The 27,919-nt window shown below is 51.6% G+C and overlaps 1 protein-coding gene across 3 annotated transcripts in view; it reads left to right on the top strand.

Moving 5' to 3' along the window:
* CAMK2A (calcium/calmodulin dependent protein kinase II alpha) overlaps positions 1 to 27,919 on the top strand; it is a 65,939-nt gene that overhangs the window by 7,196 nt on the left and 30,824 nt on the right. For all 3 annotated transcript variants that reach the window (XM_070793850.1, XM_019965237.2, XM_070793851.1), the window contains exons 2-7: positions 9,099 to 9,193; positions 16,406 to 16,465; positions 23,381 to 23,435; positions 24,284 to 24,349; positions 24,457 to 24,529; positions 27,557 to 27,659. In XM_070793850.1, the coding sequence (XP_070649951.1) occupies positions 9,099 to 9,193; positions 16,406 to 16,465; positions 23,381 to 23,435; positions 24,284 to 24,349; positions 24,457 to 24,529; positions 27,557 to 27,659 (452 nt within the window). The remainder of the gene's footprint in view (positions 1 to 9,098; positions 9,194 to 16,405; positions 16,466 to 23,380; positions 23,436 to 24,283; positions 24,350 to 24,456; positions 24,530 to 27,556; positions 27,660 to 27,919) is intronic.

The following is a 27,919-nucleotide window of genomic DNA, read 5'->3' as shown; positions in this document are numbered from 1 at the left end:
TGTAATTGAAGCCAGGCCAGGAGGCTCCCTGAAGCTGGGAGAAAGCAGCCCCTCACCATTTTCCCGTTTTGCCTGCTATGATCCTGTCACCAAGCCCTGTGGATATATATTTTTTAGCTTTCCTTTTTGTAACCCAGTCAAGAAAACCTAGGCACAGCCCAAACAAGGAACATGTTGGAACTTCTGTTGGTTCAATGTTCCCTGCAGCAAACAGACTCTTCCGGTTCCCAGGCCTTCTGTGTCCCCAGCAAGACTTCTGCTGGGTTGGCGTGGGGCAGGCCTGGGAGTGCGGGACGGCTCGAAGACACTGCGTGCTTGCAGCATCTTTTGGAGTCTGGAAGTGGGCGGCAGCAGCTGGGGTGGAGAGGAGGAGGGATGTGTGGTTTCAGGAAAAGGTCCTAGGATTTTCTGGCTCTCAAATGCTAGTTTGTGGAGTTTGGGGAAGAGCTGCTATGCTGAGCTGGGGAGAAGAGAGAGAGAAAACCAAGCAAAGGGGATTCTGAGCCCCCAGCCCCTGCCACCTCTGCTCTGTTTGCCATCTGGGGACCTGCATAGCTGTGTTTGTTTGTTATTAAGAAAGGATACTATTGCTTAAAAAGAAAAAAAAAAGAGAAGGCTTACAAATGATCAACAGTTGATTTCACAGATGGATAAACTGAAGCCCCCACAAAGTGAAGGAATTTGCTTAAAGTATATAGAGGTGGGTGTTATGGAAACAGGGGCTTCCCAGGTGGCTCTAGTGGTAAAGAACCCACGTGCCAATGCAGGAGACATAAGAGACATGGGTTCGACCCCTGGGTTGGGAAGATCCCCTGGAGGAGGGCATAGCAACCCACTCCAGTATTCTTGCCTGGAGAATCCCATGGAGAGAGGAGCCTTTGCAGTCCATAGGGTCGCAAAGAGTCGGACATGACTGAAGTGACTTAGCACACGCACACACACGTTATGCAAACAGGATGTTCCTTTCATATCTGAACAAATCTGATTTCAGCTTTTTAACTGTTTGAGGAATCTAGAAGTCCTCAGAGAATCTCACATGAGCCACAGTCACCCCCCAAAACACACACTCATTCCAACTCACAGGATGTTGTATATCATTTCCCACAAATCCCCCACCCTAATGCCCATCTGTGGACCACAAGTTAGGGGAGTCTGAGAGTTTAGGGTATTGGAAAGAGCAAAGGATGATGATTCAGGACTCCTGGGTTCAAGGTCTTGGCATCAGTTTCTTTAACTGTAGAATGGGGAGAGAGTAGACCTCAATGGCAAGATATTACTGCAGTGTCTGCTGCAGCAACCTGTGGCCCACACTCCGGCCCCTCAGCCGGGGCTGCTCCAGCGACCAACCCCAGCTCTGTGCCTTCCCCCAGACATTCAAACCCCATCTGCTCTGGGTTCCATGCCCCCAAGCCTTGCTCTGTGCCAAGTGATCAGACCAGCTAACCTGGCCTGTGAGTTATTGACCACCAAGAAGTATTACAAGTTAATCCTCTCACAGGTAACAGGTCTGTCTACCTTTGAGCAGAAACTTTCTGAACTCATCCCAGCTCATCTCAGAGAGGTAGAATGCTTAGGCATATTAACCTGGAGTGGTGAGATTTGGAGAGAGAAAACTGGACTTTGATTAAGAGGTGCCGATCACATAGTATTTCTAGTGAGCAGCTAGAAATTTGGGACTAGAATTCTGAAGCGAGGAATGGCTGTGCAGAAGCAGATTTCACTCTTGGGTGACACTCAGTGGCTTTCATCATTCTGCGGGGTTGAGGGGAGGTGGGCAGGGGCGGTGGTGGTGGTCAGAGAATCCCTTGTGAAGCTAATGAAAACTATGCGTCCTCTGCACAGAACAATGCACAGACACAGAATAATTTAGTTAAAATTTTAGAGATGTTCACGAACACCCAGAGCCTCCCCACAGATCCAAGTTTCATGGTCCTGGGTAGAAGGGATGGCAGGGAAAGAGGTAAGGATTGGTGGAGAGAGAACAAGGAGTAGAGATGTTCAGAGGGGGATAGGAGGGGGATGAAGAAGTGAAAATAAGTTGGGGGGGGGCTGCCAAGGAGAGTGTGGTGACCCAGAAATGAGAGGGAAGACAGGCCTCAAACTGGGTAGCCACTGGGGCCAAATGTCACCTGTCGTGGGGCAGGCTAGGCAGATCAGGCCCACTGGGGACTGCAGGGGCGGGGGTGGGGGCACTGGGTGGGTGGGCCTGGCACAACTTTTCTTCCAGGGAGCCGGGGGTGGGAACCAGATTGTGGTGGGTTTCTGAAGCGTGGGAGGTGGGAAGAGGAGGCGGCGAATGTCGGACACTTGCTCTGGAAGTTTGGCAGCAGAGAAAGGAGGAGGAAGGAAGTGGCCAAGGCTTGTGGGTCGAGAGAAAGGCTCCTGGTTTTTCAGCTTTTCAAGTTTGGGGAAAGGATGGTTGTTTATTTTTCCAGAATGAGGGAGTCCTGGGTGTGTTTGAGGAAGCAGCCAATGAAAGGAAGACCCTAGAGACTGACGAGACTCCTGACGATCAGACCCCGGAGGAGTGCAGAGTGGCTCCGGGACTGTGCCATCATAAGCCGTGTCCATCCCCTTCTGCTGATACCCATAGGCACGCCCTGCGCTCTGGAGTGAAGGTGGGGAGTTGCCTTGAGGGCAAGTTGGCAGTAACTGATCTTGGGTCTCAGGGACCTTTTCCCATCCCTATGTAGTAGATACTTCTCACAGATGGCCCAGGAGGAAGTGGGGCTGTGGCTCCTCGTGTCCATCTTTCAAGTGGAAGGATAAGCAAGCTGATAGCCAAGCTGAGTGAGGACCCCAGGTGTTTGGAATTACTGCGAGTCAGCATTTTGGGGTATTTTGGGCCAGAGAAGGTGATGAGCCTCCTGTGGGCAGGCAGCCAGCAACTCCCAGGACACTGTGCCTGCCAGGCAGCCGGAAAAGCAATTTCCCAGTGTAAATCTTGCTTTTCACGGCCCATTAGCACGTTCCCACATTTCCAGCCATGATGGACCCACTATCAGCGTGCCCTCGCCCTTCCCGTCTGTCTATTGAACCAGGTGCTGCCTCCCTGCCTGCTTACACCCAAGGGCAGGTTGCTGGGGCCTGGGGAAGCACCCCATCCCCTCACGATGGTCCCCACACACCTCCTCCCCTGGCTTGCTTCTTTCCTGAGCTTGGCAAACAAGGTCCATTTTGCTTCTGATGATGCCAGCTGTTCTCATCACTTCGGAGATAATGATGCCTATAAAAGGCGTTGTTTCCTGAGCATTTACTACACTCCAAGGATTGGGCTAAACCCACTGCATACCCTAGTCTTATATTGAATCCTTGAAACAAGTGCTCAGGGTGGGTACTAATCTTTACCTACATTTTGCAAGGGAGGAAAATGGTCTTACCGAGGTTAAATAAATTGCTAGTAAGCGGCTGGACCACAATTTGCACTCTGGTTGGTCTGGTTCAGGACTGCCAGTTCTTATGCACATAGAACTTCACGATCCAACCTGGTGGTCACTAGCCACTTATAATGACTGAAATGAAATAAAATTAAAAATTCATTTCTTCCGTCCTACTAACCAGATTTCAAGTGCTCTATAGCCATAGGAGGCTAGCGCCTGTCACAATGGACAATATTTCCATCATCGTAGAAAGTTCTGTTGGACAGCACTAGTATAGAATATTGAAGGTGGAGGGAATCCCCTGGTGGTCTAGTGGTTCGCACTGGGTGCTTTCATTGCCATGGCCTAGGTTCAATCCCTGGTTGGGGAACTGAGGTCCTGCAAGCCGTGCTACACAACCAAAGAAGTAAAGAATATTGAAGGTGGAAAGGTCTCTATATTTTTTAGCCTCATGCCCACACCAATCCCCATGAAACCCGTGAGGCCCACACTGGGGCAGACCCCTCCCCAAGACCTCCCAGCAGGGCTGAGATCTGAGATTTTGTCCCTCCAGTGTCTGTCTATCTCACACACACTCCTCCCTGCCCACATTCTGTGACCCTCTCCTAACACATGTACACACCCAGGGTGACAGCACATGTCACCACATACTTGAGGGCATTGACAAGCTGCTGACATACACGTGTGGGCAGACACGTGCCCCTGAAACCTTTGCACCCAGAATCCACCCGAGGACATCCCCCACCTGCCAGGGCCCTCCCATGCAGGCTTCATCCCTTCCTCCCTGGACCCCTGGTCACTCTCTCCCACTCTGCCCTCCCCATCCTGGCCTCCTCCCCTTTTCGGCCCTGTCCTGTTTCCAGGCTCCTGCCCACCCACCCACTGGCCACCTGCTCAACTCAGGGCCGTGGGAGGAGTGGGCTGGCTCTTCCTTTTGCCAAAGCTGCTGGGCTGTGGCCACTTGCTCCCACAGGACGAGCATGCAGAAACATGCCTTTTTTTAAACAAAAGATTAAAAAGAGAGGAAGTTAGGGCTGCGATCATGCTGCCCACACTCTCATTTTTGCTACAGAGTCTCCTCTGCCCCCCCATCTCTGATCCCCAGCACCAGAACTGGCAGGGAGGAGCCTTTCCACTCGTGGATGAAGACCTGAGGCCTCATAGGTGGAAAACGGGCTCCCTGGCCCAGACCATTTCCTCGCCCCATCAGTGATCAGCATGCCCTGGCACTGTGCCCAGGGTTTCGCGTGTGTTGCCTGACTTAATCTCCCCCCAAACCCAAGACAGAGGTATTATTTTGGCCCCCATTTTGTAGGAGGAAACAGAGTGGAAGTGCCAAGTTCAGTATCCACAGCTGGGGGTCAGTCACAATCAGATCACAGGGCTTTGTGAGCCCAGAGCCCCTGCTTTTGGGGGTCACACTGTCTTGCCTTTGGTGGAGTCAGGAGAACAAGGACAGGTGACCTGGATTCTTGTCACAGCCTCGGGAGGAATATGCCTGCTCCCTTGAGGCTTCAGTTTCATGCCCTGAAAAAATGGGGGATCGTAATCTCAACTTTGCAGGGTTGTTGTGAGGGCCAAGGAGCTTAGTGGTGAAGGTGCATCGGGAGTGTACATTCTGGGTGTGCGCGAAGCTGGTGTTCTCTGAATCGTTTTGATAAGCTCCTCCCTCTACCTGCGTGTGTGCTCAGTTGTGTCCGACTCTTTGAAACCCAGTGGAGTGCAGCCCGTCAGGCTTCTCTATCAATGGGATTCATCAGGCAAGAACACTGGATTGGGTTGCCATTCCCTCTTCCGGGGGATCTTCTCAACCCAGGGATCGAACCTGCGTCTTTGGCATCTCCTGCTTTGGCAGGTGGATTCTTTGCCACAGAGCCACCTGGGTTAGAACCTGGGATTTACACAAAAGCTCGACACTGTGTTGTGAGGAGGAAGTTCAGCAAGCATGACTTCTCTTATTTTATAGACATGGCTCTCAGGTCCTCAGTTCCTGGGGTAGAGCCTAGGTTTGTGGAGCCTGTTAAGCCTCTGCACAGAGCCCCACACATGTGCTAGCTGCCAGTGAATAAGACAAACCTTCCTTTCCTGCCCCTCCTCTCCCTGGAATCCTCAGAATCTTTCCCAGAAGGGGCCATCTGAAACATGCTCTCTCCTCTGGGGTTTCTGAGAATCATGGCCTCCCACTAAGCAGGAACCTGAAAGTCCCGGTCCGAATAGGGTGGGCACCTTCTTCAAGTACCTGTTCCTGTTTCTAACACCCCAGACTGACGCCCTCTCCCTGTCTAAGTTCACTTAAATCTACCTCCTGTTCCTATAGTAACATGTATGGAGGCCCTGTTGGTCCTTAGGAACTCTGTCTAGTGGATGGACGAGCAGCTGTGGTCCTGGGCTAGTGGGGGAGGTGTGGTGTGCTGTGTCACGGGGAGGGTGCTTCTCAGGGAGGGAGCCCCAATGGCTGCTCCCTCCACGAGGAGGACAGGCAGAACCCCCCACCCCGCTCCGCCGGATGGCAGTCCGTAGCTGTGCCCGTGAGTTCTGGCCTTCGCCAGCTTTCCTACGAGGTCACATTTCCTGGCCTCTAGCCCACCTCCCAGATCTTCCTGCCTCATCCTTCTCCAGTTTCCCACCCATTCCCTTCATGCTGCTCAGACACGAAGCCAGTGACAGAACACCCTGGGGCCTGTGAGAACGGGCATCTCTGCCAGCCTGCAGGCTTCCTCAGCGCCTGCCAACGTCCGCCCCTGCTCCCATCAGCTGCATCTGTGTAGCTGGGACCTGCCTGTGTGCTTAGGAGAGGGGATCAAAGTTTGGAAGATATGGTGGGGCGTGGCCACGTCAGGAACCTGGGTGTGCAGGCCCGCAAGCGGCAGGCTCACTAGGTGGAGAAGCCAAAAATCTGGGGCTGCAGATATCTGAGTTCAAAATACAGCACTGCCTGTGTGACCTTGAGCACTCTCCCCTGAGCTACGGGGAAGCTCAGAGTCTTGGGCTCTGCCTCAGACTTAAGGAATCAAAATCTGCCTTTTGACAAGATGCCTGGGTAATTCATATGCACATTAAAACTGGAGAAGGCTGCACAGGAGACTTGTTTCTTGCCATTCACCTGTGGCACAGAGTCAGACACTACTGAAGCGATGCAGCAGCAGCAGCAGCAGCAGGGCGATAACAGACCATGGGCAGTGTCTGGCCCCTCAGGGGCCTCCTTTGTGATGTGAAGGGGTTGCGCCAGATGATGTTTGTAGTGGAAGGTATAACATGGCACCTAGATGCCAGATCTAGCCCCCAAACTCGTTTTGTTTGGCAAAATATTACATTTAAATTTGTTTTGATTTTTTATGTTTAATTGGAGGATAATTGCTTTACAGTATTGTGTTGGCTTCTGCCATCTATCAACATGAATCAGGCCACAGGTATACATATGTCCCCTCCATCTTGAACTTCCCACTCCATTCGACCCCTCTAGGTTGTCACAGAGCATTAGATTTGGAAATTTCCTGTGTGACACAGGGAGCTAATTTTTTTGGAATTAGATACCAGTATTTAACAGAGAAGGCAATGGCACCCCACTCCAGTACTCTTGCCTGGACAATCCCATGGATGGAGGAGCCTGGAAGGCTGCAGTCCATGGGGTCACTAGGAGCCGGACACGACTGAGCGACTTCATTTTCGTTTTTCACTTTCATGCATTGGAGAAGGAAATGGCAACCCACTCCAGTGTTCTTGCCTAGAGAATCCCAGGGACGGGGAAGCCTGGTGGGCTGCCGTCTATGGGGTCGCACAGAGTTGGACACAACTGAAGTGACTTAGCAGCAGCAGCAGCAGCAGAAACCAGTATTTAAAATTTGGGAAATGTCACTAAAATATCCAGAATTCTAGTTTTTCTTGAAAAATCAAATAATGTGGAAAATGGGCCACGTTCCACATGGAAACAATGTCTCCTATGAGCCATGAAACCCACAGCCCTTGCTTCGAGTTCTTCCAGCCGCAAATATTTTGAAGATAAAAACCCAGGAGCCTCTAAAAACACATGAAAAAAAAAAAATGCTTAGCTTCACTCTTGATATAAGAATTCCAAATTAAATCTACATTGAGTCACCGTGCTCCACGTCTCACTAGTAAAGATATAAAGGTTTGATCACACGTTGTATTGACAAAGGCAGAGGGACTCCCCTCACATATTAGCATGAAAGTTGGTACATTTCTAAGATGGATCGTTTCTCGTTATCCTTCAGAAGTACCCAACAACACCTTGTATTGTTTTGTCACTAAGTCATGTCTGACTCTTTTTCGACCCTATGGACTGTAGCCTGCCAGGCTCCTGTCCATGGGATTTCCCAGGCAAGAATACTGGAGTGGCTTGGCATTTCCTTCTCCAGAGAAAAACAACAGCTACCCTTGACCAAATAATACCTGTTCTAGAAGTTTATTTGCAGATACTTGTATACATGAAAAGTCAAAGTGAAGTCATTCAGTCATGTCCAACTCTTTGCAACTCCAAGGACTGGAGCCTACCACTCTCCTCCGTCCATGGGATTTTCCAGGCAAGAGTATTGGAGTGGGTTGCCATTTCCTTCTCCAGAGGATCTTCCCAACCCAGGGATGGAACCTGGGTCTCCTGCATTATAAGCAGATGGTTTACCATCTGAGCCGCCAGGGAAGTCGTGGGAAATGTAATTCTAAGGCACATATATGAGGTTAGGCATTGCAGAACTGTCTGTCACAGCTGTAGACTGGAGCTATAGACTGGGACTAACCTGATTGCCTGTCGATAGGGGACTGGCTAGGTAAATTATAGGACAGCCCGCATGATTAGGTGAAAACTCTGTATGTGATAATATAGGAAACCTAACTGCCTGTCGATAGGGGACTGGCTAGGTAAATTGTAGGACAGCCCACATGATTAGGTGAAAACTCTTTATGTGATAATATAGGAAACCTGATTGCCTGTCGATAGGGGACTGGCTAGGTAAATTATAGGACAGCCCACATGATTAGATGAAAACTCTTTATGTGATAATATAGGAGGATCTCTAAAAAATTTCTGAAGAAGAGGGTACAGAGCAGCATGCAGTGTCCAGTATTTGCATGGGGGAGGGGGGAGCTATCTATGGACAGATGCTCTGGTAACACTGGCCACCTCTGGGCAGGGGACCTTGGAGTCTGGGATATAGGGATGGGAAGGAGTCACTTTAACTATCCACACTTTTGTATCTTTTGAGCTTTGAACCATGTCACTGTGTTAACTACCCAAAGAAGAAAAAACTGAAAACTTCCAGGGACCTACTGCTGCTGCTGCTGCTAAGTCGCTTCAGTCGTGTCCGACTCTGTGCGACCCCATAGACAGCAGCCTACCAGGCTCCTCCGTCTCTGGGATTCTCCAGGCAAGAACACTGGAGTGGGTTCACCTTCCAGGGACCTAGATTCTGTGATTCTAACATTGCATGATTTTAGTGCTTTAGAATTTGTCAAGCCTAACTTAATATGACTGGACAAAGCTCATCTCTCACGAGGCCAATTTCCTAACAATTTACTACCAGTGGTTCCCATGGGTCTCCAGGCCTGCTCTGTCTCCGAGGTGCGCCACTAGCATCCCCTACGAGCTCGAGCAGCCCTGAGGGAAGGCTCCCTCCCAGCACAGAGCAGCTGCGTGAACTGTGGTGTCTCCTGGGAACATAGCCCTTGGGCCCCCGCTCACCCTCTTTGCCTCCTCTGTCCTAGGGGAGCCTTCTCAGTGGTGCGCAGGTGTGTGAAGGTGCTGGCCGGCCAGGAATATGCTGCCAAGATTATCAACACAAAGAAGCTCTCGGCCAGAGGTAGGTGCCGGATCCATGCCTGGCCCACCCTCCTCCCTTCATCCTTCCCTCTATCCCTTGGGTTAGAACTGGGACCTGGGTCTCTCCTTCTGGGTGATGCTGCGGTCAGAGGTGGGGGCTCTTCTTCCTGCGGGTACTATGAGAATAGACTCCTCCATATTTCTTCCTTAGGGGGTCTAGACTGGATGCCATAGCCTCTCACAGGCCAGGCTCTCTGCCCCTCATCCACCCACCCAGGTAAAAACTAAGCTGCCAGGCAGGCCCTCCTTTCCCTGCTGTTCTGCCATCCACCTCCATTCTCACAGCCAGGCCTCTGCACCTGCCTCTCTCTCTGCCTAGATGCTCTCACCTGGCTCCTTACAAGGCTGGCACTTTGTCAGCCTTCAGGTCTCAGTTCAATGTCACATCCTTTGAGAGACTTCCCTGACCCCCAGATCTGAGGGGGACCTCCCCATTTTATGTCTCTTGTTACTGTTTACTATCTTTGTGGCTTTCTCCCGATGTGGAGTTATCCCATTTACTGGTTTGGTACCTTGTTTAATATTCATCCTCTTTTATGACCATGAGCACCAAGAAGGTGGGGCTGGGTCTCATTCCTTGGGTGTGCCCAGCACCCAGGACAGCACCTGGCATATCCGGGTGCTCAATCAGCGTCCCATGAACACCAGGTGTGCTGCGCCTCGACCGCGCCAGTCCACCTTCTGGTTCCTAAATACTCCCTTGGACAGTGGCTTCCCAGCCTGGAATCCCCTGGAGAGCTTCAGACATTCCTCATGCCTGGATCCCACATCCCAAGGGTGTAATTTAATTAGTCTGGGCTGTGACTTGGGTTTTTGGAAATGATCCCCAGGTAATTCTAATTTGGACGTGGTTCTAAACCCGCAGCATCAGCATCATTAGGAGATTGTTAGGAATGCAAATTCATAATTCCAGATGTAAGGGATCAGAATCTGCATTTTGACAAGACACCGGTAATTTGTATGGACTTTAAACTTTGGAGTGTCTGCTCTGAAGCTATGTTCTTGCCCTTAGCATGTGGTTAGGGTGGTGATGGTGGTGACTACAGTTGGGGAAGATTGTCTTCAAAGATCTCCACTCTGAACAGTGGGTCTGAGCTGCCTTAGGGACCCCCAGGATATGGGGGGGCATTCTGGTGGGTGAGGCAGGTACAGGAGGGGGCTGTGCAGCCATGGCTTGCGCAGCGTGGAAGGGGGTTGGCAGAGTGTCCAGGTGTTTGTCTGGCATAGCGGCAACTGTCTGGGCCAGGGCCCAGCAGGTGTGGGTTTCACAGAGGCCGGTACAGGATGTTCACATTGGCCCTCACGGGCCTCCCAGCAGGCTCCGTGTTGCACCGTGCGCTGCTGCCTTTCATGTCTCTGGCTCAGCGTTGCTGGGAGCCCAGCACTTTCTAGTTACTGAACTCCCCCGTAGACAGATCAACATCCTGCAGGGAAAAGAGGCTGGGGTGGCGGCGGTCCTCCGAAGACCGGGGCCCACCATGGCACACAGCCCGTGTGAATGTTCGTGCGGAAGGGAGAGCCCTGCCGAAGGTCCAGGGCCAGAGCCTGGGGCAGGAAGTCAGGGCAGGCAACAAGGCCAGCAGGGCCACTGCCTCACACGCAGATGCTGGGGCTCGCCCGGCCGTGGCTGTGTGACTAGTGGCTGTCCGGTGCCCTCTCTGTGCTTTATATCACAGTTGGTCAAGGGAGATGTCCCAATCCCTGAGATACAGCAGGGGCAGGGCTTGAGCCATGGCTTGGGGTGACAGGTTGGGTTGCCACCCCCTGCAGTGAGGGAGAATCAGGAACCAGGGTCCTCCCTGGATGCTGAGGAATCTTGGGCCTGTTCACCACAGTCTCAGAGCCTCATCCACACACGCACGAGACAGAAAGAAACACGTATAGGGGAATGGAAGGAGCATCGCCTCTTTTCGGGAAGGTAACTAAGGCTTTGGGGGAGTGTAGACTCTGGTCTGTGCAGTAACTGCCAAGCCCCCTCTCTGGTGACTTAAGAAAGCTCTGACCTCCTGGGAGGAAGGTGCCCAGGCCTAGGTGAGTGTGAGGGGCTAGGGGGAGGGTCTCAGAACCTTCCCAAAGAAGTCTGCCAACTGCGATGCTTTTCTCCCAGCTTCCTTTAGCACGTTTCTTTGTTCATTCCTCCTGGGGCCTGTGGTGGGGAGCGTTTTAATGCTGGATGTTTGGCAACACACGCCAAGCTTCTCCTGCTGGCACTCCTGGGTGACTCTGGCAGTTCCCAGCAGGGGCCATGCCCCCCGGGGTGTCCTCCATCCCCCTCCCCCGGAGCTAGGGCTTCCCCTTTCCCATGGGGCCAGCCTCTTTTATTGAGCGGCTCCCAAACCCGGGAGATGATTTTTGTGTGTATTTTTAAACTACTCTTTTTATATAAAATGCTCGTACTATAAACAATTCCAAGAAGCCATAAAGACATGAAATGAAAGGTAAAAATGTTTCCCTGTCCCAATCCCTGCCAAATCCCCCTGGGAGCCTTTTGAAAGCTACAGCTGTCCCAGTTCCACCCCTGAGGGTGGGGGATTCAATAGGTGAGGGCCCAGTTCCTGCCTTTAGAAAGTCCTGTCAGCAGTGACAACAGCCAGTAGATGCTCAGCGCTAACTCCCTGCCAGGGGCTCTGGAAGCTTCCTAGCTGCAGCCTCACCAGGCAGACAAACAGAAAAAATTCATCAACATTTTAGGGGATGGTGGGCACACGGACCTAGCCAGTGCTGCCAAAGGTGACTGGTCCCCGTCCAGCAACCTCCACAAGCCTCACTGTCCACCTGGATACTGAGGGTCACTTCCTCGGCTCCCTGATGACCAGTCCCACGACACCAGGTGGGAAGCATGGTATGAGCTCATTCAGCTGTCCCTGAGCTTCAGGTTTATGCAAGGGAGCTTGCAAGGAGGCAGTGAGACGCATCTTTATTGTCTTTCTCATCTACTCCCCGACCTCTTCCCCTTCTTGGTCCTCCAGATTATTTCTCCAACTGCCCAGGATCTGGAGGCTTTTTGAAGTCCTGTGGAGGGAGGGGACATTTCCTGTTCTGAGACTAGAGGTCTATTTTCTGCCCTGGCTCCTATGCCTCTAGCCAGAACCCCGCTGCCCACATACCTGCTGGAGCCCACTCAATCTGCTGGCAGAGCCCTAAGGCTTCCCCAGGTTCTGTTCTTCCCTGTCATGCCCTGCGGGTCCTGTCTGGTCCCAGGAACCTCTCCCCAGAGTTTCCACCCACCCACTGCCTGCCGAGCTCTGAGCAGACCTGGCCCCCTTAACCCCAACACCCTGGAAGTCTGCCCCCAGGGAGGGAGGGAGAAAATTCACAAAGCATCTATCACAACGGGTATTAGGAGCAAGACTTCCTGGTGCCCGAGCAGGAGGCTGCAGACTAACTTCTCTCAGATGTCTCACCATCATGGGACTTCACTGAACTGGATGGATTGATTTCTCAATTATGAAAATAAGAGGCAATACAGTACAGTAATTATGAACACAGGTTGAAATCCCAGCTCTGCTACTTCTTGGGTGTGGGAATTTGGACAAGCTGCTTATGACTCTGAGTCCTTGGAACATGGCAGAGACCGACAGTCAAGGTCTTGCTGTCATCACACCTGTTTTCTAGGGAGGGAGACTGAAAAGAACATTAAACACACAAGTAAGCTGGGTATTTTCAAGTAGTGATGAGTGTTAACAAAGAAAATAAGACAGGGTAATGGGGGTGTGATGAGGCTGGAGGAAAAGGCAGCTGGGAAAGCTAAGGAGGTGACATGGTGCTGGGACCTGCTTGAGGAGAAAGAGGCAGCCACGAGAAGACCCAGGAGAAGAGTATTTCAGGCAGAGGGCACAGCAGGTGCAAAGGCCCTGAGGTGGGAAGGAGTTTGCAGTGCCTGAGGCCACACAGGAGTCTAGTGTGGGGGGAGCTTCAGGGCCAAGATGAGGCAGAACTCAGCACCCTGCAGGGTCTTTCTGGATGTTTTTGAGGAGTTTGGATTGTATTATAAGTACATTAGGAAGCTGTTGGAAAGTTTGAAGGCAGGATCTCATTTATATTTTAATAAGAAGTCCTTGGCTACCCTCTTAACTATTGACTGGGGGCCTGGGGGAAGCCTTTAAGAGTAGTTCCTCAAAGTTCTGAGTTGTAACAAGGCTTGACCACATTGATGATTACCTTGATTTTGTCAAGAGACTGCTTAATGGAGCAAGGCCTCAAAGGTCAAGAGGAACTCCGTCCCTATATTTCTTGAGGTTCCCTGCATATTAGACAATGAAAACATTTCAAACAGAGTTACAAAAATTATCATATAAAGTATATGTTTACATTCAACAAATTAATGCTTTTAGCACTGAAGGTTGCAATGCAGTGTAATTGTACTATGCACAAGATGATTACAAGATTTATAAAAACAGTTCCTAGCATTTCCAGCAGTAATGTCTGGTAACCAGTCACATGTTTAAAGCTGTGTGACCAGCGTTTTCTTCTTTCAATCCTGTTAGTGTAACTCTGCTCCCAGGTGACCTTACATGGAGAAAAACATCAGAATTCTAGATTTAGGTCCTTTGTCCCCTGAATGTGTAGCCTGAGCCAGGAGTCCCCTCACCCCCTCTGATAGGTCCCACTTTGAGCTGCCTGGCTTTTGGTTCTGCTGGGGATGGGTGGGTTGGGGGCAGGGTCTGGAGCTGGGGCGGGTTCAGCCATCCTCTGCTTACTGAGGGCTCTTGGCCAGCTCTGGATGGGGATCCCCCTTGTTTGCCTGGGAATCAGCCTTCCTTCCCCTCCACCTCCCTACCCTGAAGGATTTGGAAGGAGACAGAGAGGGAGGAGAAACGAAGATGCGCCCAGCTGGGCCAGCCGTCCCCCTCTAGCCTCCAGCTGCCTTCAGCTGGGGAGTGGAGCTTACACTCTACTGAAAGAGGATTGGACTTAATTGCTTTGCTGATGGAAAAGCCACATTTCAGTATTGATCTTGGTTTCTGCAGCCCTTGGAGGACAGCTGGTGATTCCGCTAATGGAGAGGGGAGGGGACAGGGGAGCTGGCAGCCTAGGGACAGGGCTGGGATTTTCTTCCTCCTCATCACCATCTCTGATGCCCACCTTCCTTGGAGGGGCCATTCAGAGAGCGGGGTTCTAGTCCTGGCTCCACCACTGAGTGTCTGTGTGAGTTCCCTCCTGCGGGCCTGAATTTTCCCACTGGGGAATAGGAGACAGATGGAGATGATAGTGATGAGTCAGGGTGTAGAGACCAGGACAGCACTGGGTTTTGAGTTTTATTTTTATTTATTTATTTTTTGAGTTGTTTTTTTTTTTTTTTTTTTGCTGTGCCACGTGCCCTGCAGGATCTCAATTCCCCTACTAGGGGATGAAGCTGAGCTGTGGCAATGAAAGCCTAGAATCCTAACCACTTGGCCACCGGGGAACTCCCCGATAGGGTTTTACAGCTCACCCGTGGAGCCTGACTACCTGGATAGAAAGCGTGGCTCCTCTGCTCACTGCAGTGTGACTTTAAGTCAGATACTTAACCTTTCTGAACCTCTGTTTCCTCCTCTGTAAGGCCAGCACAATGGTAATGTTATCCTCAGAGGATTATTGGGAGGCCTTGAGATGTGTATAGAGTGCTCTGCATAATACCTGACACATAGTAGATATTCTGTATTTGTGACTGGCTCCTATTATACTGGTGGGTTTTTTTTTTTTTTTTAATTAAGGCATTAAATACCAGATTGTGAGAAAAGCACCACAAAGGAAATTGAAAAATGTTTAAAACAGGGACAGTGATGTCCACAGCCCGGGCTTGTCAGGAGGACTGAATGGGGTCATGGGTATGATTGTGCTCAGCAGTCTCAGAGTCAGAGATCATAGGTACAGATCCTGAACAAGGCCTCTCTCCCAGGTGGGCAGGGAAATCTAGGGGCTTTGGACAGAAGTCCCAGGAAGCAGGTGGGAGATCTCTGGGTAAGCCCCACTACCCTGCAGATTCTTTGGGGTTCTCTGTGTCCTGGGTGCTGACTCCTCACACATGAGGCATCTTCTGTAAATTAATACAACCCTTCTCCTGCAGAGAATACCTACTCCCTTAGAAAGATTCGTTTATTCAATCATTTGTTCTTTCACTTAGTTATTTCTTTTTTTTAAAGGTTTAGCTTTAGTCATCTTTTTATTTATGTATTTAAAAAATTGTATTTATTTACTTACTTTTGGCTGTGCTGGGTCTTCATCGCTGCATGGGCTTTCTCTAGCTTCAGAAAGCGGGGGCTGTTCTCTAATTGTGGTGTGAGGGCTTCTCATTGCAGTGGCTTTTCTTGTCATGGAGCATGGGCTTAGGGCGCTTGGGCTTCACTGGTTGTGGCTCCCAGGCTCCAGAGCACAGGCTCAATAGTTGTGGCGCAGGGGCTTAGTTGCTCTGAGGCATGTGGGATCTTCCTGCTTCAGGGATCGAACCCGTGCCTCATGCATGGGCAGGCGGATTCTTTACCACTGAGCCACCAGGGAAGCCTTCATTTATTTCTTGAGCACCTTCCATAGGCCAGGGATTTAGGTAGATGCCAGGGGTACAACAGAGACCAAGTCCTCGCCCTCAGGGACAGCGACATCCCTGAGACAGAGTGGCATGTGCTGTCTAGGGGCCCTGGGAATGCAGAGGAGGAGCCCCCAGCAGCTGGTAATCAGGGTGGGCTGCCAGAGAGAGTGACATCCAAGGATGCCTAAGAGTGAGTGATGGCCAGTGAAGAGCAGGTGGGAGGCTGAGAGGGAGCTTTCCAAGCTGAGAGAACCGCGTGTGCGAAGGTCCCAGAGTGAGAGGGCTGGGCAGGGCAGGGCGTGCCTGGAGAGCTGAGGTTCAGCAGTTCCACAGGAGGAGATGCAGTGGGAGGGGCAGGGCTGGGGGAGGGCAGTCGGAGCCTGATGTGGGGGTGGGGGTGTTCCAGGCTGCCTGGACTTTGGCTCTGATACAGGAAGGAGATGCCCCTCGGTTAAGAACCCTGAAAACCGAGACCCAGAGCGGGGAAGGGACTTCTGCCTCATTGCAGCCTGGGTCTCTCTTCCGCTGCATCCCACTGCCTTCTTGGAGAACCCAGAGGCTCTGCCAGCTGAGCTTGCCCAGGCCCTGGGAGGGAGAGGTCATTAGAGGCTATGAGGAGGGAGAGATGGGGTGGGTGGAGATGCCTCCCTCCCCTGGACTCATCTGGGCATCTGTGTGTTTCAGACCACCAGAAGCTGGAGCGTGAAGCCCGCATCTGCCGCCTGCTGAAGCACCCCAACATCGGTGAGCATGGGGGATGGGCGAGGGGTGTGGGTGGGGCCTGGCCCAGCTCCCCTGCCTGCCCTGGTGGGTGTTTGTTGAGGGAAGGGGGCAGCTGCTCTCTTCTTGGGGATGGCAGCAAATAGAGGTGGGAAAGGGGGTGTCTTTCATGGTTTCCATACTCCTCAGCGAGCAGCTTGGTTGGGGGGAAGGTGAAGAAGGGGCCCTTCCTCCCAGCCCACGCTGCCAGCAGCCTCCTTCAGAAAAGCTGTTTCAGGAAAACTTCCGAAGCTCTGAGAGACGAAAATAGGATAGGCTTAGCCTTGACCAGTGTAGCCCACTCCCCAAGCCCACTCCCATGCTGAGTCAGTCTGGCACCATGGCCCTTCTCACCTGCGTGGACCTGCAGTGCCAGTCTCTCCAGGCCAGCCCCAAGGTGGCCCCTGCCCCAGAGTGGACTGAACGCAGGCTGCATGGAGTGGCTGCGCCCAGGGCAGGCAGGATGGCTCTGAAATAGGACCTGACTGCCTGACCTCCCTTCCCCTGTCCCTGCACAGCTGAGGGGCTGTATCACTGCGTGGCAGGGCTCTGAGTCATGATGGGGAGGGAGTGCAGATTCTAGATATAGTGCTGTCAGGGAATGGCTGTGTGACCTTGGGTAGGAGCACTACCCTCTCTGAGCTGCTTTCTCCCATCTTCGCAAGGAGAGGGCTGTCTGGACCAGTTGGGCATCTTGTTAAAAGGTAGATTCTAGTTGAGTGGGTCCAGGTGGGGCCTGAGGGTCTGCATTCCTAACACACTGTGAAGTGATGCCAAAGCTGCTGGCTCACCAGTCACACTTAAGCGGCAAGATCTAGGTGCTCTGTAAGGAACATTCTAACTCTGACAGCTACCACGCCTTCTCCCTTAGGAGGGAAGCATCTCTCTGTGTCCAGGGCCCCAACAGTTAACTCCTCTGCAGAAGAGTAGCATCTCCATCTGCTATTTATACCCATAAGGCACCTCCCCTTCCCCGTGCCTGGGGAAAGGAACAGAGCTGCACAGACAGCAGCTGGAGGCTTGGGGCTAGAGTCAGAGAAGGGGCAGCAAGGAGGCTGGCGGGGAGCCACCCTGGTTGGCCCCTGACCTGCTTATGACCATGGGCAGTTCCTGCCCAATCTGGGCCGGCCTCCAGCTCCCCAACAGTACAATGGAGGGAGTCATGAGTGGTCTTTGATTGTAGAATTCCACGGTTCTTAGAAAGCCCATTAATCCTGGAAGAGGGAGATGGGGTGTGTGTGTGCACGCGCGTGCCACTGCGCAGTTGCAGTTGTCTCCGGTCAACACTTCCTCATCCTTCAGTCGCTCATTCCCAGCTCTAGCAGGGAGCAGTAAGTTATGGGCTCTGGGGCTGACATTCTACAGTCAGATTCTGGATTTGCTGCTTAATTGCTGTGTAACCCAGGACATGTTGCTTAACTGCTCTGAAGTTCCGTTTTCTCATCTGGAAAATGGGAATGATAGATACCTTGTAGGCTTATGATGATCAAACAAATCATAGCACAATGACAGGCCCTGGGGAAGGGCTATGGATCATTTAGCTGCTCCATCCTTTCTCAATCTACACCCTCCAATAGAACAACCTTACCGAAAGACTTACCTTTTGCCTGAATCTTCGTGTGATTCTCATTCCTCCGAGCCATCAAGATTTTGAGTCATTGGTTTGGGGCACTATATATAATATTCTGGTTAAGAAAATGGAATTTTCAGTCAGACACACCTGGGTTCAAATCCAAATTCTACCTTTCATTTCGTATCTGAGCTTGGGCAGGCTACAAACTTCTCAGACTTAGTACCTTCCTCTGTGAAATAAGGATAATCATGGTACCCACTTTCTAGAGCTGTTGTGAGGGTTAAGTGAGATGTTGCAAGTAAAGTACTTAGCACAAGCCTGGCAGGTGGTAGAATCTCAGAAATGGCAGCCATAGTCTTCATTATCATCATCACTTGAGTTATGACTCCTTCATTCATTGACCTGATGTCAAGGACATCCGAGACCCCACCATGTGCCAAGGCCTCTGCTAGTCTCTGAGGATGTGTGGAAGAAATGAGGGTGGGAGAGGAGTGGGGTAGCTGATGGACAGGGAAGTAGAGAGCAGAGCTGAGATCCAGAACAAGAAGATGGTTGGGAGAACCTAAAACTATTGTCAAGGCTGGAAGGGTCCTTGGAGGTCCTTCTGAGCCTCCAAGCACCTCAGTTCAAAGTAGTTGTAATCTGTCCAAAAGAGTGCAGATCGATCCAGATGTGGCTATAGAACCTGAGAAGTGGGTCTGTGCCCAAAGAAACTAGACTATTCAGCCTGCTTAGTGATCCCAGCCAAGCTCACTGCTCTCTGCCCGTGTGTGGCCACAGCCCAGCCCTAAGAGACAAAGTCAGGGAGGTCGCTGGCTCAGGACAGGGGGAACAAGCTGCACCATACACAAAGCATTTCCCTCCTAGATCTTGCTTCGGGGAGGACAGCACTCTGCTCTCTGTACCATTAGCACCTGCTGATGAAGTGGACCCCCACCCACACCTTAAAAGCCACCCAAGGAGCAGGAGGAGATAACCTGAGAGTTTAGCAGGTGATATGGGGTGGCAGAGGGAAGTGAGGTTAGTGATGAAGATGGCGATGTCTTCATTTATTAAGTTCTTCCTAGTGCCAAGCACTGTGTTGAGTGCCTTACTAGCATCTCGAGTTAACTCCTGACACCAGTCCAGTGTAGTAGTATTGGCTCTGCTGCTAGGAAAGGAGGCTCAGAGAGGTTACATAATTTGCCCAAACTCACACAGCTTCTAAGAGGTGGAGCTAGTAAGCAAAGTCAGAGAGTCTGACTGCAGAGCCCATGTTCTCAGTACTTCTGTGGCCATCAGGGGTGTCTTGGGGGCAGTGGCCAGAGGAACAAATATGACCCTTCAATTTCTGAGAAAGAAATTGTAACTGTTGGAAATAGGACAGAATGTCAGAAGTTCATGAATCCAGCTACACAAATGAAAACTAGGTTACAGATTTGTTTGTTCTGTGACAGGGACAGCATAAGTCCATGAGCACAGACATGCCAGTCTCCCCACCAGGCAGTGGTACTGTCACATAGGCCATAGCCTTTGAATCCTTGCCTCTCTTGGGCTCTAGGCTGAGTTTTTCCTCAGGGTGGCCTCCAACCACAGGAAGAGAGGTTTTGTGCATGAAAACAGCACTGAAATGAGGAATCCTGTCTCCTGTGCCCTGAGCCAAGATTTAGCCACCTCTTGGGGACTGAAGCCAACTCCAGGATCATCCCGCAGGTGGGGACTGGAATCCAGCCCATATCCCCCTGCTCACAGGGCCAGCCTTCAAAATCAGCACAAAAGCACCATCGGAGCTAGAGGAAGCTCTGGAGACACTCTCTCCCATTCTGTCCATTTCCCTGAGCCCTGAGGACCTTCTCTAAAAGAGGCTGAGGCTTCTGGCCAGAGGGAACCCTAGTCTTCTTGGAGCTCCTCCCAAATGGCTGTTGACGTGGTTCTAAAAGCTCTTTCTTGAGATGGTTCTGGATGCAGCTTGGCTTCTCAGAGATTCTCACAATCACACACACAAAAAAGGAGTTAAAACCTCAAACATCTGAGCAGCATAGAGGAGAAGGAGTTTGCTCCTGAAGAATCCTTTTGGAGTAAAGGGTCTTTCTCAAAACTTTATCTTGGTACACTATTAAAGCAAGTTTATGGTAGCTAAATGATAAAACAAATAATTTTAAAGTATCTCCTATAATCTCAGCATCTGGAGCTAACATTGATGATGTATACATCCATATGGTATCTGATGTCTGTAGCTCCCTAAAACATATCAGGTCAGGTTTCCTACAAGCAGAGCCTGAGGCAAGGATTCAGATGTGTGTGGGAACACGAGGGCATGCTCCCAGGGGAGACCTGTAAGGATAGCGAGAAGTGGGATGGAGGAAGGGGAAAGGAACCAAGTGGAGATGTGGCTTCAGGTCAAGTCTAACTCTGACCTGATCCCAGGTGGAGGGTGCAGTGGGGAGGCCTCTGTAACATAAACCGTGTCTTGGAGCTGTCCCTCCTTTAAGGCAGACTGGCCTTTTGCATGGCCTCTGCCTCCCCACATTAGTTCATCATTGCCTGAAGGCTGTAGGTAACCTTGTGGGCAAGGTGGGCAGTTCCATTAGCAGTGGGCAGTTCTCCAGAGGAGGGCACCTGCACATGGTTAGCCAACCCCCCAGCAGCTGCAGGATGGCTGCGCCATCTTCCTACAGGAGGTCTGAGCAGGGCACCAAAATAGGGCTTTCAGATTCTGCACACACAAAATATAAGGTGCTCAGTTCAAAACACACATACGTTTCAAAAGTCTATTTTTGCTTTGAAGTGCACTTAAAAGTTGAAATAGATTGAAGGATGAAGGGATGGATAGAAATGTAGTAAGGCATATATAAGAAATGGAGTAGGAAATGACAACCCACTTCAGTAACCTTGCTTGGGAATCCCCACAGACACAGGACCCTGGCAGGCTACAGACCATGGAGTCACAATGAATCAGACATGACTGAGAGACTGAGCATGCACACACATATGAGAAAACACTAATAACAGAATCTAGGTGGTCAATGACACCCCACTCCAGTACTCTTGCCTGGAAAATCCCATGGACGGAGGAGCCTGGTAGGCTGCAGTCCATGGAGTCATTAAGAGTCGGACACGACTGAGCAACTTCACTTTCACTTTCATGCATTGGAGAAGGAAATGGCAACCCACTCCAGTGTTCTTGCCTGGAGAATCCCAGGGACGGGAGAGCCTGGTGGGCTGCCATCTATGGGACCGCACAGAGTCGGACACGACTGAAGTAACTTAGCAGCAGCAGCAGCAGCAAGTAGTATGTACATAGGTATTCACTTGACTGTATTTTGAAAATTTTTATTATAAAATGTTGATTAAAAAATTAAAGCAGGATTAAATTATACATACTCAGGCTACTTAGTTTTTAGTTTTGCTTTAAAATAGTTTAAAAACATTTTTCAGTCATTATTTATAAATATATATATTTAAGGTTTTAAAAAACATTTTATTTAAATTTGTATCCCTTCATCCTCCATCTCGGGTCCCCATCTGTGGAGGCACCCACTCTCCAAACTTTATGGGGAGAATACTTTGGCCACCTGATATAAAGAGCTGAAGCATTGAAAAAGACCCTGACGCTGGGAAAGATTGAAGGCAGGAGGAGAAGGGGACGACAGAGGATGAGATGGTTGGATGGTATCACCAACTCGATGGACATGAGTTTGAGCAAACTCCGGGAGATAGTGAAGGACAGAGAAGCCTGGCATGTTGCAGTTCGTGAGGTCACAAAGAGTTGGACATGACTGAGCAACTGAACAGCGACATGAGGGCCATATGCTTTAAGGGACTCAATATTGTATGTGGCAGAAATTCAGATGGCACTGGGGCTTACAGTGAAAAGTCTCACCCGCCCACAACTCCAGCTGTCCTAATTCCCTTCCCCAAGGCCACCTCGGTGCCCACATCGCTGGATCATTCCAGAGAGACGAATGCCATACCCAAGCTGAAATGTAGCCTCCTTTTTAGAAAGGACTGTGCATACTGCTTTGCTCTTTCACCGAACAAGATTTAGATATGATTCCGAACTAGTGAATAAAGAACTGCTGCATTATTTTAACATTTTCCATTGTGTGATTACCATAACTCTTTGAGCCCACCCTCCCCTCTGCCCATGGACCTGTTTAGGTTGTGGTACAGGGAAGGACATGAACTTGACCTGGGAGAACTTGCCCTTGGCTGGCAGGGTGCAGGCCCCCTAGAGTCAGCCCCAGGCCTTGGGCTCTCCCTCCTTTTTTTTTTTTGAAAGAAGCTTAGGGGGTAATTTTGGAAGCTCTGGGCTCCTGGGAGCTTTGCCTCTGTTCTTGGTAAATGAGGTATGAAAAGATGACAGTTTCTCAGCAGGCCAGAACTCTGGGATTGCTGTCATTCCCTCGTCCACCAGCTTTGTTATCTCTTCAGACCTGGAAGCAGAGGAGTGCCATTAGCGCAGGGCCAGCACTGAGTCAACATGGATTATGTGCCTCATGGAATTCTCACAACAAGCCTGCAATTCCAGGAGTTTCATTCTCATTGTCCAAGCAAGGAAAGTGAAGTCATGTCTGACTCTTTGTGACCCCATGGACTGTTGCCTACCAGGCTCTTCTGTCCATAGAATTTTCCAGGCCAGAGTACTGGAGTGGGTTGCCATTTCCTTCTCCAGGGGATCTTTCCAACCCAGGGATGGAACCTGGGTCTCCTGCATTGCAGGCAGACGCATTACCATTTGAGCCACCAGGGAAGCCCTCCAAGCAAGGAAAGAGGCTCAGAAAGGTATAGCAACTTGGTCAAAGATGCACAGTTAGCAAGTGGCAGAGATTTGAGTCACAGGCTCTTTCCATGACCCTGGCCTGCCCAGCAGGGAAACTGAAGGTTGGAGAGGGAAGGGGACTAAACTCTGACCAAAGCTGGGGTCTTTTGTCTTTATGCTCAGGCTTCTTCGGGTGATGCCTCAGGTCAGTGAGGGCTTCCCTGATAGCTAAGACAGTAAAGGATCCACCTGCTAATGCAGGAGATGTGGGTTCAGTCCCTGGGTTGGGAAGATCCCCTGCAGTAGGAAATGGCAACCCACTCCAGTATTCTTGCCTGGAGAATCCCTTGGACAGAAGAACGTGGAAGGCTCTTCTGGGGTCCATGGGGTCGCCAAGGGTCAGATACGACTGAGTGACTACACAACAGAGGTGAGCCTTTGTTCATGCTTTGTCAAAGCACCTCGTAACTGGCTTGAGCTCAGTGACTTTCAGAGAAATTGGAATGTTGGCTATTTGAGGGGTGAGAGGGGCGTGAGTGGGGAGCCTTGAGTCCTGCATAACCAGCTACCTTGGCCCCTCCTGCAGTCCGGCTCCATGACAGCATCTCGGAGGAGGGACACCATTACCTGATCTTTGACCTGTAAGTTTGGCCTCACCCTGGGGTGTCCAGTGGGGATGGGGACAGCCCTGGCAGGGGTGACTCCACTGGGTCCCTTGGTTTGAAGTGTCCCCATAGACCCCAGATTGGGCTGAATTCTCTCTTCTGATAGAGTTTCCCAAAATGTGGTAAGCCTGCCACCCAAGCAGTGCAGGCTGGTTTTCCTGACACACCAACAAACACTTTTAACTTTCATCATCATATATTTAGTTTTGCTTCTATTTGTGGCCAGTGATGCTGGTTTTCCATTTCTAGTGGTGCTATGAAGTTTCCTTTCAGAATAAATTTAAAGTTTTTAAAGCCAGGCAATAGAATGAAAAGCAATCACGAACTGAGAGGCCTCAGTGGTTCTTGGCCTCATCTGTAAAGAACAGCACTTGACACAGTGGGGGAGGCTGTGCATGGCTGGGGCTGGGGAGTGGGCGGGGGGCAGTGAGCTATTGGAAATCTCTGTACCTTTGGCTCAATTTTGATGGGAACCTAAAGCTACTCTTTAAAAAAGTCTATTAAAAAACAACAACAACAAAAAGCTCCAGCCCTTGGATTTCCAAGAGCCTGATGAATCATAGTGACAAGTTCTGAGTGTTCTACCCCCTGTCCTGACCTCAGCCTGGCTTTGGTGGAGGAGAAGGCTGAGGATGGAGGGGAGGTGGACTGGAAGTCAGGAAGGGAGTTATACCAGAGGGCATCCCCGTGGCCTCTGGGGCCCCTCCCTTTGGGGCTGAGGTTCTGAGGTCCCTGGGCCCCATCCTTAACTTCCTGGAGACTCTTCCAAAAGACGCGGCACCTGGGGCCTTTGTGGGAGGGTGACTCTGTTCCTGTCTCCCCAGCGTCACCGGCGGGGAGCTGTTTGAAGACATCGTGGCCCGGGAGTATTACAGTGAGGCGGATGCCAGGTGAGTGAGAGGTGCAGCCAGGCGGCGCCCGGGGGCAGGGCACTCCCTCCTGGGGCCTTCCAGGGGAGGCCCGCCCTCACTCCCCGCCCCTCCCTCTCTCTCCCCAGTCACTGCATCCAGCAGATCCTGGAGGCCGTGCTGCACTGCCACCAGATGGGGGTGGTGCATCGGGACCTGAAGGTCAGTGACCCTCCCCACCCCCACCCCAAGAGGCTGGCTCACCAGGAGCCTGCTCATTTTAACCCAGCCCCTCCCTCAACCTGCGGAGCCAGTGTTATTATCATAGCCCCGTCAGCTTTCCTGAGTTGGGCTGCATGGGAAAATTTTTCCCCACTCTTCAGATGAGGAAACTGAGCTCAGGGAAGCAGGGCATCTGCACTCGGGACCCAGGTCTCCCGACTCCCAGTCCCAGGCTAGGTGAGAGGCGGCTAGACTGCCAAGGCTGGCTCTGGGCGGGGGGCGGGGCGGGTGGGAGGTCCAGATTCCAGCGAGGCCACTTTCTAGTTGCATGGCCTCAGCTTCATTATAGTGGGGGTTGCCATAGCAACCTCAGTACAGGGTCAGTGAGGATGTCAAAGGAGACAGCACAGTGCCCGGAATGTCGAGGCATTGTTAGTCTTGCTTCCGGTCTCTGGAAGGGAGTGACGGTAGGAAAGCAGGCTTTGAGGCCTTCCGAGTCCTGCCTCTTCCCACTTGAGGAGATGAGCAGGACTAAGCAGATGCAGGTGTAGGCTTGGCACTGGCTGCACAGCCTGGCCCAGTCAGCACAACTTCATGGTGCTCCTCTGCTGGGCCTCACAGCATCAGTGACTGGTAGTTGCCTAACATCATCTCCATTTTGCAGAGCAGGAAACAAAGGCCCAAAGAGTCCAAGGGGTTTTCCCGAGAACATGCAGTTCACTTGTGCCTGAGCTAGGGCTGGAGCCCTGGCCTCCTGACCCCAGGTCCCCTGCCCTCAGTGGGCTGGGGCTAAAAAGCCACTGACCGCACCGCCTGCTTCTGTAGCAGCCCCTTCTAGGTGACCCTGCTGGGTGTCCGTCAACCGTCTGCTTTTTGACTTCCGGGGACTATGAGCTCACTTTTTATGGGGTAGCCCCTTGAACTGTTAGGAAATGTTCCTCCAGTCTTTCCCCATGCTGGGGGCTTCACCTGTGAACCCCAGTTCTACCCTTTGGGGCCACACAGAGGTCAAGCCCCCAGCACAGAGAAGCCCTGGAGGCTCGTGGGTAGCTTTGCAGTAGCTCCTGAGGCTTCTGCAGGCTGTTCTCTATTCCCCCCGATGGAATTCCCAAGCCTTCCTCGTCCTGGCCCCTCCCTGGCCCTCCTCCTGTCTGCCCAGACCCCTCTCTGGCGGGCAGTGCTCTGACCAGAACCCCCGCTCACCCTTGACAATCACGAGCCATCTGTGGCTCCGCACCCGAGCCCAGGTGGGCTCCCCGCGTCTCAGTCTAGACCCGAAGGCAAGTGTGCATGCAGAGAGGGTCTCTGGCCAGATTGCAGGGCAGCTCTCCCCAGGGGCCTGTTCCCATTATAACCACAGCCCCTGCCCGAGAGGAGGAACAGGGAAAGAGGCAGCACAAATTTAGGCCACTCTGGGTAGATTAATTAGTGGCGCATTCATCAAATCAGGGCAGAACAGCTACCAAGACCCAGGACATGCTGGGAACACAGTCCCCAGAGAACCAAAGAGGCCTTAACCAGGGGCAGATGGAGCTATACTTGTTTGCGTCCTGCCTAGCTTTGGGCAGTGAAAGGTCGGATGTGGAACCCCTCCTAAGTTCTAGTGGGAAAGCGGGTCAGAGGAAACCAGCTGTCTGCAGAGACTGGGAGCCCACACCCCCCATCTACAAACAAAAAGTATGAGTACTGATGCCTATCCAACACTTGTAGGACACTGGGAAGTGCTTTACAGGGATTTATTGCAATTAATCCATATGCCACCCCATGAAGTAGGCATTATTCCCACTTTTGGAGAAGAAACTGAGGCCAGAGAAGTGATATTAATTTACCCAAGTTCCATAGCATAGAATGGCAGCACTGGGATCAGAAGCTAGGGCTTTCTAACTAGAAAGTCCCCACGCTAACTACCTCTCTGTCCTGAGGAGAAGGATTTTCTGTCCTCAGACTCAGCAGAAGATGGCAGCCTTCATGCCTCCATAGGACAGGTGGCACGTAGGAGGCCCTGCAGCAATCACTTTGGAGGGGCTCAGAGCACATCTCTAGCCAGACTGTGCCTCGATCTGGTTCTATCAACACCAGCTGTGTGACCTCGGTCAAGTGACTTAACCTCTGTGAACCCCAGTTTCCTTATTTTCATACATACTTCAGTGCCTGCTATGTGCTGCCCACTGTTTTGGGTGCTAATGATACATTGGTGGACAGAACTCATATTGCACAGAGGTGACAGATGCAGCCTACCAGGCTCCTCCATCTGTGGGATTTTCCAGACAGGAGTACTGGAGTGGGGTGCCATTGCCTTCTCTGAGATACATCGGTGGACAGAAACTCATATTGCACAGAGGTGACAGATAATGAATAAGCACATAGACAGATGGGAAAACACTTAGAAATTGTGATGAGATCTATTAAGGTAACAACAAGCTGCTAAGACAGAAGATACCTGGGAACTCCTCCTTTAGATAGAGTAGTCATGGAGGGCTTCTTGAAAGAGGTGACATGGTGAAAGCTGGATGATGAGAAGGAGCCACACCTGTGAAGCTCAGAGGGCGAGCAAATCACGCAAGGGGAGCAGGAAGTACAAAGGCCCTGAGGTGGAACAAGAATGACTGTCTCTGAGGATGTAAGGAGGCCACTGGAGGAGAGTGCTTACCCTAAAGGATTGTTGGGATGACAAATCGAATGACGTATGCAAAACCCTTAGCCCAGTGACTGGCGTATAGTAGAAGCACTGCCCCACTCCACCTCAGCCCCAGAACCAAACCCTGCTGGAAGCTGAAGGAGGGGTTGGCAGGCTGAAAAAGGGTCTTCTGTTTGCAGCAGATGGAGGGCTGCAGTGGGGTAGTCCCATCTCTGGGAAGTGCAGGGGTCCTGTGGTTGGGGCTGGAGGGAGGCAGGGACAGGGAGCCTCTGGATCGCTCAGCTGCTCCTCCTGAAAACCCAGATCTCTAGAGGTGAGATTCTGAATATGCTCACTGTCCCCTGACTTCTTCCTCTCCCACGTTTCCTCTTCTCTCTGGTCCTGGGAAGCCGGAGAACCTGTTGCTGGCCTCCAAGCTCAAGGGCGCTGCGGTGAAGCTGGCGGACTTTGGCCTGGCCATAGAGGTAGAGGGCGAGCAGCAGGCATGGTTTGGTGAGTGGGGGCAGGGGGTGGCAGGGGTGTTGGCAGCCAGCCTTGAGTTGACACATTGGCCTCTAGGAACCCTCTGCCTGAGTGGGGGCCGGTTGGAGATGGATGTTGCCCCAGCCAGGGCTCAGGGAGCAGAGGGCTCCTTACCCAGACTCTTTGCATCAGTGGTTGTCGCCCATCCTAGCTCCCTGGGGTCCAGGCCTGGGACTTGGTTGTCATTAAAACAGTACCTGACTTCTTCACATGCGCATCCAATACTGTCG

The sequence above is a fragment of the Bos indicus genome, chromosome 7, assembly GCF_029378745.1.
Source record: "Bos indicus isolate NIAB-ARS_2022 breed Sahiwal x Tharparkar chromosome 7, NIAB-ARS_B.indTharparkar_mat_pri_1.0, whole genome shotgun sequence".
NCBI lineage: Eukaryota > Metazoa > Chordata > Mammalia > Artiodactyla > Bovidae > Bos > Bos indicus.
This window is presented reverse-complemented; position numbering and strand designations above follow the sequence as displayed.